This window comes from Phascolarctos cinereus, unplaced genomic scaffold, assembly GCF_003287225.1.
Source record: "Phascolarctos cinereus isolate Bilbo 61053 unplaced genomic scaffold, phaCin_HiC Scaffold_726;HRSCAF=1367, whole genome shotgun sequence".
NCBI lineage: Eukaryota > Metazoa > Chordata > Mammalia > Diprotodontia > Phascolarctidae > Phascolarctos > Phascolarctos cinereus.
The window spans coordinates 54735920-54752871 of NW_027556098.1; the positions used below are offsets into that span (position 1 = coordinate 54735920).

At 37.6% G+C, this 16952-nt stretch overlaps 1 protein-coding gene across 1 annotated transcript in view; it reads left to right on the forward strand.

Annotated features, from left to right (window-relative positions):
* The window catches only part of LOC110214904 (radial spoke head 1 homolog), a 50724-nt gene that overhangs the window by 13050 nt on the left and 20722 nt on the right, over positions 1–16952 (forward strand). The window contains 1 exon segment of the mRNA XM_020996034.2: positions 8091–8181. Coding sequence (XP_020851693.1) covers positions 8091–8181 — 91 coding nt within the window.

Below are 16952 nucleotides of genomic sequence, written 5' to 3' on the forward strand. Positions count from 1 at the left end.
CAGAGTCACACAGATAGTGGCAAGTGTCTGAGGCTGGATTTAAACTCAGGTCCTCCTAACTCCAGGGCCGGTGCTCTATCCACTGTGCCACCTAGCTTCCCCCTACTTTTCTTCTAATACTGGTTGCATTGGCTTAGTTTGTGCAAAAACTTCTCAATTTAATATAATCAAAATTTTGCATTTTTTTATTTCATATTGTTCTCTATCTCCTGTTTGGTCATGAATTCTTCTGTTCTCCATAAATCTGATAGGTAAACTATTCCTTGCTCTCCTAGTTTGCTTATAGTATCAGCCTTTATATTTAAATCATGAATCCTTTCTGACTTTATTTTGGTATATGGTGTGAGATTTTGGTCTATGCCTAGTTTATGCCATACTCTGTTACACTTTTTCCAGCAGTTTTTGTCAAAGAATGAGTTTTTATCCCAGAAGCTGGAGTCTTTGGGTTTATCAAATAATAGATTACCATAGTCATTGACTACTGTGTCTTACATACCTAACTTATTCTACTGATCCGCCACTCTATTTCTTAGCCAGTACCAAGTAGTTTTGATGATTGCTGCTTTATAACACAATTTAAGATCTGGAATGGTAGGCCACCTTTCCCTGAATTTCTTTTCATTAATTTCCTTGATATTCTGGAACTTTTGTTATTCCAAATGAATCTTGTTATTATTTTTTTCTAGCTCTATAAAATAATTTTTTGGTAGTTTGATTGGTATGGCACTGAATAAGTAAATTAGTTTAAGTAGAATTGTCATTTTTATTATATTAGCTCAACCTACCCATGAGCAACTGATGTTTTTCAAATCATTTAGAGCTGACTTTATTTGTATGGAGAGTGTTTTGTAATTGTGTTCATATAGTTTCTGGGTTTGTTTTGGTAGGTAGACTCCTAAATATTTTATAATGTCTATAGTAACTTTTAATGGAATTTTTCTTTCTATCTCTTGCTGTTGGGCTTTGTTGGTAATATATAGAAATGCCAATGATTTATGTGTGTTTATTTTATAGCCTACAACTTTGCTAAGGTTGTTTATTAGTTCAAGTAGTTTTTTAGTTGATTCTCTAAGATTCTCTAAGTATATCATCATGTCATCTGCAAAGAGCGATACCTTTGTTTCTTCTTTGCCTATTCTAATACCTTCAATTTCTTTTTCTTCTCTTATTGGTAAAACTAATGTTTCTAGTATGATATTGAACAACAGTGGTGATAATGGACATCCTTGTTTCACCCCCCGATCTTATTGGAAATGCTTCTAGCTTGTCCCATTACATATGATACTTGCTGAAGATTTTAGGTAGATGCTACTTATTATTATTTTAAGGAAGATTCCATTTATTCCTATGGTCTCTAGTGTTTTTAATAGGAATGGGTGTTGTATTTTGTCAAAACCTTTTTCTGTATCTATTGAGATGATCATGTGGTTTCTGTTAGTTTTGTTGTTGATATGATCAATTGTGCTGATAGTTTTCCTCATATTGAACCAGCCCTGCATTCCTGGTATAAATCCTATCTGGTCATAGTGTATTATTCTTGTGATAAGCTGCTGTAATCTATTTGCGATTATTTTGTTGAAAATTTTTGCATCTGTATTCATTACTTTTGGGGGTTTTTCTTGCTAAGCAATGGGGTTAAGTTATTTTCCCAGGGTCACACAGCTAGTAAGTGTCAACTGTTTGAGGCCAGATTTGAACTCAGGTCCTTCTGACTCCAGGGCCAGTGCTCTATCCACTGTGCCACCTAGCTGCCCTCCTCAATTAACTCTAGTATATTATGGAACATTACATGCTCTACATTGGTAGTGAGAGTGTACTCAATTGGAGCTCCCTATAAAGATGCAATCTCTGGTTGACTCCCCCCCCCCCCAATGTTAGGTGCTGGGAATACAAAGACATTTTTAAAGATTGCACAATGTAAATAAATATGAAGTAATTTGGAAGAAGGTTGTAAGCACTAGTGAGCAGGGGAATCAAAGAAAGGCCTCATGTAGGAAGTGGGTACTTGAGTGGAACTTTGAACGAAGGTAGTAGGTCTAAGAGGTAGAAGTGGGGAAAGAGAGTACTCCAGGAATCGTGGGTAGTCTGTGCAAAGACACAGAGCCTGAAAATGGAATTTCCTATATAGGAATAACAAATAGACAAGTTTGGCAAGATTATAGATTGAGGGTGAGGCTTAGGTGTAAACCAGATTGTAGAGGGCTTTAATTCTAACAGAGAGGCAATGGGGAATCATTGAGGCTTTTAGAGCAGGAGGGAGAATAGTCAGATTTGAACAAAATTGCCATTTGTAGTAATAGATATAGATGGGGTTTTTTCTTTTAATTAATTTTATTTTCATTTTACAAACATTCTCTTCCTCCTCACTTCACCCCCTGCTTTAGATACATTGGAAAAAAGAAAAGAAAAGAAATGCCCTTGTAACAACTATTGTATAGTCAAGTAAAAAAATGCTCCCACTAGTCATGTCCAAAAATGTATTTCTCATCCTATATCTTGAGCCTGTCATTTTTCTGTCAAAAGGTAAGTGGCATGGTTCTTCATCAATCCTCTGAAATTTATTAGAGTTTTAAAGTCTCTTTACAATGTTGTTATTGTATAAGTTGCTCTGGTTCTGCTCACTTCATTCTGCGTCAGTTCGTGCAGTCTTCTTAGATTTCTCCAAACCAATCCCATTCATCATTTCTAATAGCACAATGATATTTTATTACATTACATAATTTGTTCAACCCTTTCCCAATTGATGGACATCCTCTTTGTTTCCAATTCTTAACTGCTATAAAAAGTTTAGTACTCCTTTGGGATTTTTAAAATATTTAGGTTCTTTCCCTCTTTCTTTGATCCTCTTTTCTTCTTTTGAGATCATCCAAAGATATCAGAGTCATTTGTCTAATTAGATTCCCTCTATGATTTCTGATAATGATAGAGTTCTGAGGGACTACATGTTATTTCCGCATATAAGAATGTAAACAGTTAAACCTTGTTTGTTCCTTTATGATTGCTGGCTCTTGTTTACCTTTGCATGCTGCTGTTGACTACTTTCAAATTTTCTACTCAGGAATCTAATCTTTAGGAAATGCTTGGAAATCCTCTGTTTCATTAAAGGTACACTTCTTTCCCCCAGTAAGATAATACTCATTTTGCTGGGTAGGTTGTTCTTGTTTGTAATAATAACTCCTTTGCCTTCTGGAATATTGTATTCCAAGCTCTTTGCTTCTTTATAGTAGTGGCTGCTAAATCTTATGTGATCTTGACTATTGCTCCTCTGTATTTAAATTCTATCTTTCTGGCTGCTGGCAGAATTTTTTGTCTGACCTGATCTCTCTGGATTTTGGCTAAAACATTCAGGAGTTTTAAATTTGGGACTTTTTTTCATGAAATGACTGGTATATTCTTTCATTTCTACTTTATCCTCTGGTTGGTTCTAAGCTATCTGGGAATTTTCTTTTATGACTTCTTGAAATATTATGTCTAGGCTTTTTTTTGATTTTTGTTATTTATGGCTTTTGAGCAGTCCTATGATTCTTAGAATTTTTTCTCTTTGAGATCCCCAAAGGAAAATTCCTAGGAATATTGTAGCCAAATCCCAGAGTTCCCAGGTCAAGGAGAAAATATTACAAGCAGACAGAAAGAAACAATTCAAATATTGGGGAAACACAATCAGGATAGCACAAGATTTAGCAACTTCTACATTAAGGGACCACAGGGCATGGAAAATGATATTCCAGAGGGCAAAGGAGATAGGATTACAATCAAGAATCACCTACCCAGCAAAACTGAGCATAATCCTTCAGGGGAAAAAAATGATCATTCAGTGAAATAGAGGACTTTCAAGCATTCTTGATGAAAAGACCAGAGCTGAATAGAAAATTTGACTTTCAAATACAAGACTCGAGTGAAACATGAAGAAGTAAACAGGAAAGAAAAATTATAAGAGATTTATTAAGGTTGAACTGTTTACATTCCTGTACGGAAAGATGATATTTGTAACTCATGAGGACCTTTGTCAGTGTTAGGGTAGTTGTAGGGAAAAAATTATATGTATGTATATAGATAGATAGATAGATAGATAGATAGATAGATAGATAGATAGATAGAGGGCACAGAGTGAGTTGAAGATGAAAGGATGATATTTGGAGAATAAAATTAAGGGGTAAGAGAGGATTATACTGGGAGAAGGAAAAAGGGAGAGGTAGAATGGGGTAAATTATCTCACATAAAACAGACAGAAAAGGCTCTTACAGTGGAGGGGAAACAGAGGAAGGTGAGAGGGAATGAGTGAATCTTATTCTCACAGGATTTGGCTTAAGGACGGAATAACATACACACTCAATTGGGTATGGAAATCTATTTTACCCTACACAAAAATAGGGGAGGAAAGGGACAAGAAAGCAGGGGGATGATAGAGGGGAGGGCAGACTTGGGGAGGGGTAATCATCAGAAGCAAACACTTCTGAGGAGGGACAAGGTCAAAAGAGAGAATAGAATAAATGGAGAGTGGGATAAGATTAAGGGAAATATAGTTAGTTTTTCACAACATGACTACTATAGAAATGTTTTGCATGACTACACATGTATAACCTGTATGGAGTTGCTTGCCTTTTCAATGAGGGTGGGTGAGGAGGGAGAAAAGGAGAAAATTTGGAACCCAAAGTTTTAAAAACACATGTTAAAAATTTGTTTTCACATGCAACTGGAAATACAAAATATAGGAAATAGGGTATAGAAATCTATCCTGCCCTACAGGAAAATAGAAGGGGAAGGGGATAAGAGAAGGAAGGGAGAGACAGAAGGGAGGGCAGATTATAGGAAACGGTATTTAGAATGCATGCCATCTTGGGGTGGGGGGAGGGGTGAGATGAGGAGAAAATTTGGAACTCAAAATCTTGTGGAAGTGAATGTTGAAAACTAAAAATAAATAAATTATGCATAAAAAAAGAATTTTCTCTCTTTGATCTGTTTGTCAGGTCAGTTGTTTTTCCTATGAGATATTTACCATTTTCTTCTCTTTCTCTCTCTTTTAAAAAAAGTCTTTGTTTTATTATTTCTTGATATCATGAAGTCATTAGCTTTCATTTAATAAATTTTTAAGGAATTATTCTCTTTACTAATGCTTTGTATTTTTATAAAGCTATTAAATCTTTTTTTTTTTTATAACTTTCTTGCATGACTCTCATTTCTTTTTCCATTTTTTCCCTCTACTACTCTTGTTTGGTTTTTAAAATAATTTTTTTGCTCTTTCAAAAATCTTTAGCTAGTCTAAGAATTCTTTTTGGGCTTGTATCCAATCTATATTTTTCTTTGAGGCTTTGCTTATAGATGCTTTCACATAGTTGTCTTCTAATGTGTTTGTGTTTTGAGTTTCCCTGTCACTATAGTAGCTCTTTATGATGGGGTACTTTTTTTGTTTACTTATTCTCCTAATCTACTTGTTGACTTTGGATTGTATGATAGTGATGGGCTCTGTGCATTTCTTGGGCAAAGATGTCTGGCCCAACTGTCTGTCCTCTCATTTCCTTCAGCTGCTTTCACAGCTCAAGCTGGGGTTCTGCAAGCTTTTAGGGCTCCCAAGGTAGTGTAATCCATGGTGAGGTCAGTTTACTGCCCTCTTGGTCTGAGCTCTGCAAATTCCTGACCCAGGTTTGGGCTTGTGGGCTTGTCCTTGTTTGGGAGTTTCAGCAGACTGTTGCTGGATTCAGCCACAGTTGCCCCACTGGGAGGCTTTTTGTGTTTTGAATGACCTGTCTGCTGACTCTCCTTTGGTATGGGACTCCTGTCCTGGTTATTTCATTGCAGGCTTGCATGCTGAGGTAAAAGCTAGAACTGAGTCATTGCTCTGCTTCTGGGATCAGAGCCACACAACTACTATTTGCTTTTAGAACTCGTTTCTTGCTCATTGTACAACTAGGGCCCACACCTGTGATCTCTGTGCCTTGGATCCGTGACCTAGAACTGGGTAGTGAGGCACAATTACCCCTTCTTGTACCTAGCACTTATTCAGTGATGCCCTGGGATCTCCTTCTGCCCCAGTACTTCCTGCCCTGGTGTTCTGTCTCATCCCTCTTTTAGTCCTTAGGAGTGCTAGAATGCACCATGCTGTGCTCCTAGTGGGACCCTGTCACCGGTGTCCATAGCCCTCTGTGTCTCCCTGAGCTGCTGTGGGCTGGGAAAATGTCTGTCTGTGACTTTTTCCTTGGTTTTCCCAATCAGCATTTGGTCTAGTGCATTTTCTAGATCATTGTCAAGGGAGGTATGCTGATTTAGCTGTGTTAAATGCTACCTCTCACTCCACCATCTTGACTTTATCCCTCTCCTCTTCTAAAGCACAGCAGTACAAATGGCCACCACCAAGTTCATGGAAAGACAAACTATTAAACACCATATGAAAAGATGAGCCAAATGACTAATAAGAGAAATGCAAATCAAAACAACCTTGAACTTTCACTTCACACTAATATGAGAAGAGTCAATGATGGAGGAGCTGGGGAAAGACAGGCATACTAATGCATTGGTGCTAGAGCTGTAAATCAGCATGACCAATCTGGAATTAGAGTATGCAAATAAAGCCACTAAAGTGTCTATACTCTGTGACCTAGAGATTTCACTAATAGGTATGGGGGTTATTGACAAAGAAAACATCCATATACACCAAAATATTTATAGTATTTATAGTATTACTATAAATAATACTTTTTGTGGCAGCAAAGAACTCAAAAAAGGTAAGACTCCCACTGATTAGGGAATGATTAATAAATTGTATTATATGAATGTAATAAAATAGTATTCTGCTGTAAAAAAAATAAAGAATATGATTAATACAGAGGAGCACAGAAAAAACTTACATGAACAGATACAAAATGAAGTAAATAGAGCCAGGAAAGCAAGGTATACAGTTACTACAACAATTTAAATGGAAAGAACAACAACTACAAAGAAGCAAAAAATAAATGTTACATATTTTTAAAGTACTATTTTGGCCCCAAAGAAGATATAAGAAGGTACCTCCTCCTACCCCTTTGCCCCCCCCCTTCTTTGCAGGGGTGGGTGTCCTACAGATGTGGAACATTGCATATAATGCCAGATTTTCTAATATAGTTATTGGTTTTTGTGGACTATTTTCTTCTCTTCCTCTTTTTTTCCTTTAAAAGTTCTTTCCTTCCTTCCTCTTTCCTTCCTTCCTTCCTTCCTTCCTTCCTTCCTTCCTTCCTTCCTTCCTTCCTTCCTTCCTTCCTTCCTTCCTTCACTCCTTCCTTCCTTCCTTTGTTTTTTCCTTCCTACCTACCTTCCTTTCCTCCTTCCTTCCTTCTTTCCTTTCTTCCTACCTTCCTTCCTTCTTTTCTTTCTTTTTACCTTCCTTCTGTAAAGGATTGCTTTCTGCAAGGGGGGAGGAGATGGGATATAGGCGTAAATCTAGATAATGTAGAAACAAGATATCAAATAAAAATCTATTAAAACGCATAGAAGGCACAAGCAAGCTTGCACACCCGTTAATTGGAAAAGAGACTTCACTATGTGACAGGGGTCAGTGGATCTGCCCTATTCCTTGGTTGGCTGTCCTTGCCCAGGAGCTGAGAATTCCTGGTGCCATCATGCTGCAGTACAGGTTTAGTCCAGGTCCTCTGACAGGTCCTCGTGGCTAACTTATCTCTTGGAAGCCGTCTTTCTCCACATATCTGTGCTCACATCTCTTCTTTTCCTCCTTGTTCAACTCTTCCATCTCCAGTTTCTTTCATCTTCTCCCTAAACATTCTTTTCCTAAAGGTGAGGGGGTTAGGCTTAGGAGTCAAGGTCACTGTGCATTGGTCAGGTACCTCCTTCAAGGTTCTCCCCCCCTTCCCTCTCCAGGCCAGAATCAAGTTACAATTGCAAAGGAAGATTTTTTGGATGGGGTTTTGTTAAGAATAGATCATGGTGTAAAAATAAAAAGCATCAATAAAACATTTTAAAAGTACCATTATTTCACTTTCTAAGGGTACTTCCTCCCGTGTATGTGTGTGTGTGTGTAAATAACCATAGTAAATTATAAACATTCAAAGATAGTCTAAATTGGATTACTTATGCTGGCATGTTTTTTGAATTGTTAATTTTAGGAGACTGGGCAGATGACCAAAGGCATGGCCATGGAGTTTATTACTATGTAAATAGTGATACATACACTGGAGAATGGTTTGCTCACCAAAGGTTTGTTTTTTACTATTTCTTCAGTGTTATATTTTTATTTAGGCAAGCAGAAGATCCTGATATATCTTTAGATTGATTACTCTTATTAAGAAAGAAAATTTAGAATAATAAAATCTACAAAACTCTTTTCAAACTATACTTGAATTAAAAATAAAGCATTGTGGAAAATATTCACTTCAGTATGAATCTATGGCATCTGTATCAGAAAACAAGGTTCATGATAACTTATTAAGGTATCCTTCCACGGGTTTCTGTGGGAGAAGTTTTTATCATACAATTGGAGAAGATAGCGTTTGTACACTACTGTCTTTATCCACTGGGCACAGAAGAATCAGTCAGTTAGTGAATAAACATTTATTAAGCACCTCCTATGGGCCAGGCACTGTGCTAAGTGCTGGGATACAAATGTGAAAAAAATAGGCCTGCCCTTAAGGAGTTTACAATCTAGTGATGAAAGACTACACACAAAAGAAAATTGAAAAGGGGAGATAGAAGGGTAGGTACCTGGCATGGGAGCATGGTGGAGAAAGAAGTCCAAAATGAGTACAGTTAGATCAAATCCAAAATGAATGCAGCTAGGTGGGAAATGAGATGTCTGAGGAAAGAAGAATAAAGATGAAGCATGGCGCGGGCAAAGAATGCTAGACATGGATTAAATGGACATATAATTAGGTCAGTGCTTTGCTTTAGATGCTAGAATTTGGAGGTTGCTCATAGCACTTGCGTACCCTGTGCAACTTAGGAAAAACTGTGCTTAGAACAATCAGGAAAAATAGGAAGCTGTGAGGTAGAATGTGTTTTCTTCCCCCTAGCTACTACAGCCCAGGTGAGCTTCACTTCAAACCCTACATAGCATAGAGCAGCCATCACTGGGTCTTGCATTTTGTAAAACATTCCCTGAAAGCAAAATGCTAGTTATACCTCTGGGTAGGCCCAAGTTTCTCCTCTGATACTGAAATCTTTGTGATCAGGGATGAATCATTTAGCTTCTTTAAAATCTTAAATTCCTCACCTGTAAAATGGGAATAAACGACATATATAATAACTTTCTCACAGTGATGTTTTGAGTCTTAAATAAGGTATATAAATAACTTTGTAAATCTTAACATGCTATATAAAATACAGCTATCATCATAGGAGGGTTTGCGTAGAAGGCCCAGGAAGAGTTATAGTACTGTACTCTAGGGAATGTTCAACTTCCTTGTGTACCTTTTAAAGTGGTATGCAGAACGACTAAATCAATCATCACACATGCATAGCCAGGTGTGATTCCATGATTGGCTCCTTTGTTTCAGCTTAGACTTGGGGGGTTTTCTCCTCTTTGACCAATGTACATGACTTTTGTTGTTGTTGCTCAGTCACATCTGACTCTTTGTGACCCCATGGATCACACCATTGGTGAGGTTTTCTTGGCAAAGATACTGGAGTAGTTTGCCATTTCCTACTCCAGTGGATTAAGGCAAACAGGTTAAGTGACTTGCCTAGGGTCACATGGCTAGGGTCTTCCTGACTCCAGGCCCAGAACTCTATCCATTGAGCCATCTAGCTGCCCCGTGTACATGATAGAATTGGGTAAAATGTTTCTTGTTTTATAGATATGTAGCTCACCATCTGGTATACCTACCCAACTCATTCTGGCAGACTGGGTTCCCTAAGGAACAGCTACCCCAGTTTGAAGGGACTTTCTGGTTCCATACACTTAAAATCACAACTCATGAACCCTCATTAATGAATTTACCTCCAATGGTTAGCCAGAGGGTAAAATTGGCTAAAACCAAAGGCATTTCCTTGATTAACATGGTAATAAGCACATTCTCCATAACCTGGCTTATGCTATCCCATAAGTATTCAAAGCGATTAGAAGAGTAGAATTCATACAGAAGTCAAAAGTAGAGAGGCACACATGCAGGGAATATAAACAGCCAAGGAGAGTGACTCATGCCTTTGATGCTAGATTCACCTGGCTCATGTTGACCTTGGTTTCATAGTTGCCATGAAATGTTACTCAATAGTGTGTTATCACATACTGTCAGACTGTTGTTTGTCCTTCATTCTTGAAGAAGACCAATGACATCAGGGAGGTGATGTTTTGACTTACAAGTGAATTGGATTTAAGTGAGGCAGGGCTGTGCAAAGTCATCAGCCTCATCCTCTACTCCAGAGCCATCTGGGTCCAATGGCGAGATATGGATCAGGAAGACTGGAGATGGGCCAGGACATATCGGGAGGCCTTGGCCTTTTTAATCTAAGATCTTTCCCAAGTCTCAGTATGTCTGAGGCAATGCCCATTCATTGATTAAGGCTGGGTAAGAAATGTGGTAAAAAAAAATGTACTCATAGTAAAAAAAATAATTAATGTAGGAGGGAAAGATATTCAGGGTTTCTGGCCAAAACAGAAACAATTGCTATTTACACTCACTCTGAACCATCAAAACCCAAACAATGACCAAGTGAGGCTTGGCCTGGGACCTATTGTTGGCCAGTCAGTGAGAGCCAGAGTGATTTGGGTTTAAGGCAGGGTCCCAATGGGTTTTATCAAAGCCCCAACCTCCAATGCTGTATTTGAAGAAATCATAAATGAAACTATGTAGGGGCAAAAAGTCGATTGTCCCAGCCTTTTCTTTCCTCAAAAATAATGGAATAAATAAATAGGGAAGAAAAAAAAAAGAAATCCAGCCTACAAACTCCAGGATAACCTGTGAGGTTTTAGTGATCAAAATCTATATTTCATTGGGCAGAGTACCCACAGGTAAGGGTATTGAGATAATATGTGGATTTAGATGTTTTTGGTTTTAGCATCATTAATTGCATTGATTATTTTCCTAATGTTGAAACATCCTTGCATACTTGGTCATAATGAATGATTTCATGGATGAATTATTGTTGTCTGACAAGAATTCATTAACATTTTTTGAATCAGTATTCATTAATGGTATCAGTCTCTAGTTCTTCTGTGCTTTATGCTTCCCTAGTTTAGGTATCCAGACTATTTTTGTATCACAAAAGGAGTCTGTTAGAATCCTTTTTTCCTCTCAGTTTTGGAGAATAATTTGGTTAGTATTGGTCCTAATTTTTCTTTAAAATTTTGATAGAATATTTGTGAATCCATCAGGACCCTTCCCCCTTTATAGATAGTTACATTTCCTTTTCTGAAATTGGAGTATTTAATATCTCTATTTGGTTTTCAGTTAGTTTTGGCATTTCACATTTTTGAAAGTATTCTTATATTTCTTTTGTATTTTCAAAATTTTTTTTAAAAGCATGTAACTACATAGCAGAGTCTCATGGTTCTGGCTTTGTTGTGATTTCACCCAGTCCTTTGCTCTTTTGTTAATTTGATTTTCTGCCTTCTTTTTAATGAGGCTGACTAAAGTTTAATCATTTTTGTTAGTCTTTTCAAAGATCCAGCTTTTAGTTTTGTTTGTCATTTCTATAGTGTTTTTAGTTGCCAGGTTTTCCCATTTTTCCCCTCTAATTTTGAATATCTCCTCTGCTTATTTTGGGTTTGTGGGCTTTCGAATTTTAAAAAGTAGGTAGTTCAGCTACTTAATTCTCTCTCTTTGTATTTTGTCACTGTATATTTTGGTAATATACTTTTTCCCTCGAGGACTGCTTGAGCTGCGTCTTAGACATTTTGTCATGTTGCTTCATCATTATAATTTTCTTTCAGACAATTAGAAAATTACAAATTGTTTCAGTGATTTGTTCTTTGACAACTCATTACTTAGGATTTTGTTCTTAAGTCTCTGTTTGGATCTATGTCTTTTTTTGTACTCTAAACTGATAACTGTTTTTATTGTGTTAGGGTCTGCAAAGGATACTATTTATTGGCAATATCATTGTGCTGTAACATCAGCAGTTTTTGCCAAAGTTACATCTGATGCTCAGAAATATGTACACTCTATCACTGTCATTTAGAAGATGCCATAAGACCTTTAACTTTTGTTTCTCCAGAACTTTGTTCATTTCTACAATTTCCCTTTTACTTTTTAGATTTGTCCAAAACTGAGAGATAAATAAACGTTACCTAATATTACAGTTTTACTGTCTATATCGTCTTGTAATTTAGTTCGATTTTCCTTTATGAATTTAGATCCTAAAGCAGTTGGAGCATATGAGTTTACTATTAATATTAGTTTGATCTATAGTTCCTTTCAGCAAAATGTGGTTTCCTTGTTATGCTTTTTTATGTTGTAAAGTTTTGTTTTTGCTTTTTCTGATCGCTTGATTGCAACTACAGATTATTTGGATTTACCTGGTGTATAGTAAATTTTCTTCTAAAATCTCATTTTTATTCTGTGTATGTCTTCACTTTTCAGGTGTACCCTTTATGCCACTCCTAATTCTGGATCTATTATCAAATCAATTCTTTTATTTATCTGGAAAAATCTGTAGCATTCTACTCTTTTATGGCCCTGCTCTCTAGACCTGTACTTTTCAAAACCAAAATATTCCTTTCAGGCCACCACTTTCCTTTATGTATTGTCTCTTCTTGTTAGAATGTAAGTTCTTTGAGGTCAGGCACTGTTTTTTGCTTTGCATTTCCATCCCCAGGCTTTAGCATAGGGCTTCAAAAATACCTTTTCATTCATCCATTCATTGCCATCATGGGGAGGGAGTGAGGAGAGAGAAATCTCTCCCTCTAGTTGTAACTTTCTGAGAGACACAAGTGAAAGGCTAAAGGATGATTTCTTAAACATAGCCAAGACCTGATTTTGTTGATATAGGTAGCTCTCTTTACTGACTTTACAGCTTATTTGTTAGCAGGATCAGGTCCTCTACTTTTAAATTCTCACAGCCTTCCTGTGCACTCACATCACCATGGGCAGAGAAAAGTGCTCTGCGGTGGGCACCTTCTCCTTGTTAGCCTTCAGGCTCATTTTTTAATGTAGCATCACCCACTGATCTGGGCACGTGCTCTTATTCCTCCAGAAACAGTGTTGTTGTGGAAATTGCCTCTATAAGAGTATGCCTCTTTTAGATCTCAGAGAAAGGCCGGAGCAAGGACAGAAACACTGACATGTAAGGGTGTGAGTCTACATCTTTTAATGAATCTGAGATTTTCAGCAACCCACTGGTATAGGAAAAGGCCAGCAGAAATAATGAAATTTCATGGATTGCCTCATCATCTTTTCATAAGCCATCTATTTGCATAGGCCAACTGGAGAAACCCTAGAACCATTTGGTTATTATTGGGTAAATGACCATTACTTTCTCGGTTATAGCTGAAGATTTGTAAGGGGGCCTAGTCTGAACCACAAAATTTTTAAAAGGAAAGACTGAATTTTCTCAAATTGTTCCTGAGAGATGGCAAACATCGGAGGGAGCCAAGGCCCTGAGGGTTGCTGCTGATCCTGAAGCTGGAGGTGTTGCAAGCTACTGCTGTCCATGAGAAGAAAACCCAGAAGATAGACCTATCCAGCACAGACACCATGCCCTGTGGGCAACACATGGAGTGACCGTCTCTGGCAAAAACACTGCACTGAAATGTAGCTGCGTGAAGACTCTAGAAGCCAAAGACTTCAAGGTCATGAAATAACAAGAATTATAATTAGTCTTTGCTATATATGAATCTTATATGTGTTCTGCCTACCATTTTACACTAAGTCTGAACTCACTCTTCCTGTGATGCTGTGTGCATTTGTGCGAGAGTGTACTCCAGACTTATGTGGGAATGTTTTTGTTTTGTTTTGGGGGTTTTTTAATCAAATTTTCCTAATATACCATCTTAGTAAATCCCTTTGGTAAAAGTTAATTGTCTACTTTCTGACTGCTAATGGGAAGACCAGTGGTGGGGGCTCAGAAGCTATCATTATAGGTGTAGCCATCCACAAGGTTAGTCCTGGAATCCAAAATAGCAGCCATCTCTCTCTGGACCCACCCATGCAAAACCAAGCTGGGGGAGTGATGAAGGGGAGTTTTACTATGTGAGTTTCATTTGGAACATATTTAGATGTCCTTCACATTTGCAGGTTCCCTGGGGAGATTTTCAATCTGTATCTTTCCTACTTGAATACCATACTTTTATAGGGATCATAAAAAAGAAAAATTAGAATTTTTTTCTCTTTTGTTTAGATTGGTATTGAACAGCATATTTTCTTGCATGTTTCCTTTTCATGTCTGAACAGTTCAGTTGAGATTGTTTTTGTTTGCCAGTACTGATTCCTAAATGAATGAAGCATTTATTAAGCACTTACTACATGCAAAGCACTGTGCTAGGTACTGGGGATACAGATAGAAAAATAAGACCGTCTCTGATCTGAAGGAACTAATATTTTAATGGGGGAGATAACACATAGAAGGTTTCATCTGTGAGTTGTATTCCTCCATCCATTACAAGTATGTTGGCTGATATTTACAATATGCATGCTGTATACTTAAAGTATTAATGCCTATTAATGCACCTAGAGCCAGATGACTACCAGTTGAAGCAGTGCCACAGAGATGAAGATACTGAGAGCGTCTGGTGATATGCTATCAATAATTTGAGAGAGATGTGAAGTACTAAAGAATCTGTAAATCACCAGGAAATGGAAAGTGTCTTTATATTCTTGATAAATCTCTGTGATCATTAACAGAGTCATAGGGGTCTTGGGAAATTGATGATATATGGACTCAGAATTTTAGAGATATACAATAGTGAAAGATTCAGAGAAATTTAATTTTGGTGGCTCTCTATTGCATGAAAAATGGCAAGATCAGTTGAGCAATCATCTTAGTAGCAGGAGGAAGGTATTTTTGCTGCAAAAGTGGAATGTGGGATACATCCAATGAACAACTCACAGGATGCTCATCAGGGACTCCAGGCTTTTTCAAGATGAGTCATAGAAGATTCTTCTTTCTGTGATAGGCTGTTGCACTGGCCATGCTTCTTATAGGGCATAGATGGATCAAACAATTGGACTCCCTGGGCTTGTTTCTTGATGGCAGCTGAAGTCCCCATCTACATCTTCAAACCAGCTATGATGTAGCATTTTTGGAAATTGCAGAGAAAGACTTTCAACTAGCCCAGCAAAGTGATTGAGAACAGAATAGCATCAAGGATGAAAAAAAGAACACCAGACTGAGTAAAATCCACAGAGAGAAACTGCCTGAAGTTGAGAGAGAGAGAGAGAGAGAGAGAGAGAGAGAGAGAGAGAGAGAGAGAGAGAGAGAGAGAGAGAGAGAACCAAAGGCTTCAGTCAGAGAAGCCCAGCCTAGGAGCAACGAGCACAGAAAGCTTCCAGTGTATAAAGATCTTAAAGTTGTGATTAGAATTTGGATCAGGGATACCAGAGCCTTCACGGGTCTTACTCTGATCCCCGACTAGCACATCTCATACCAGGAAGGCAGCAATCAAACCATGCCCTAGATAAGACCAGTTAAGGAACTGAACGTTTTCATTTTGCTGGCTTGCACTAACTGAGGTCCCTGAAGAATTGTGCTCCACACCCAGAGGAAGCAATTGCAAGACCACAAATAACATAGATTGGGACCAAATAAAGTTCCACTGTTCCTTCCAGAAGAATTCAGAGTCACCCTGACACAAAATCCTCATTAAGGAAGTAAGGCTAGAAAAATTAGTCAACAGAAGAAAGCACTGACCATAAACAGGTTATTTGGGGATGTATGAGATAAAAATTTAGGAAAAAACTCACATCTATAAGCAAATTCTCAAACAAAAAAACTGTTTTGCCACATGTTTTAGTGAAATCCCTGGAAGAAATGATGCAAAAGTTTAAAAATAACATTACAAATGAAATGAAAGCTCCAGAGAAAAGAATTTAAAATGAAATGAAAAGTTTAGAGGAAAGAATAGGAAAGATAATAAAAAGCCTAGTGTAGGAAGTGCAAAACCTTGCCAAAGTCACAGCTTCCCTAAAAGTTAGAATGGGTGACTATTCAGTGATTCCATGAACAAGAAATACTAAAACAAAACCAGAAAGAGCAGAGATCCTTACTTAGGATTGGCAGGGGTCTTTCCCATTCTACTCCTTCTGAACCAAAAAAATTTATAATCTAGACTGATAGATCGGGAATTTTTATAGATATGTGGTAGATTATCTGTATTTTAGCAAAATATTTGACAAAGCCTCTTGTACTATTCTTGTGAACTTAGGCTAGAAATTAATTTATTTGCTGGATTTGGAACTATTTGAATGAGTATAATAAGAGATTAATTGTTAAAAGTTAATGTCAAATTGGGGGTAAAGTCAAGATGGTAGAGTGAAGGATCACAACTACCACACTTCTCCCAGAAACTTTCCTATGAGGTGAGCATATAAATGTCAAATCAAATTCTGAGCAAAAAAGCCAACAAAAAGAATAAATCACTGTTCTGGCTCAGGGAAGCTTAGATAGACAGAGAGGTCTGCAGACACTGGAGTGGGCATAGAAGTGGTACTAGCTGGGGGCCTTGCAGGTAGAAGTTGCATCATCATCATCATCATCATCATCATCATCATCATCAGGAATACTGGGCATTCTCAATGCACAGAGATGGTAAGGTGACTAAATAGCTGGTCAGAAAGAGGTTCCAGGAGACTCCTGTGTTAGCCCTGGGCATAGGACCTGGCACCATTTGGCAGCTATGTAGCCTATTACCCAGTTATGGGTAGCAATTTTGGGGCAGAAAGGAGTGATCACAGAAGGGAGCAGGATTCGTACCTGGGTAGAGAGCAAAGTTCAGATTGGACCCAAGCCCAGTAAAAATCCCTAGAAAAGCTAAAGGAAGAGATTTTTAAAAAGAGCAAAAAATGATTTTAAAGATCAAATCAGAATGATAGGGGGGA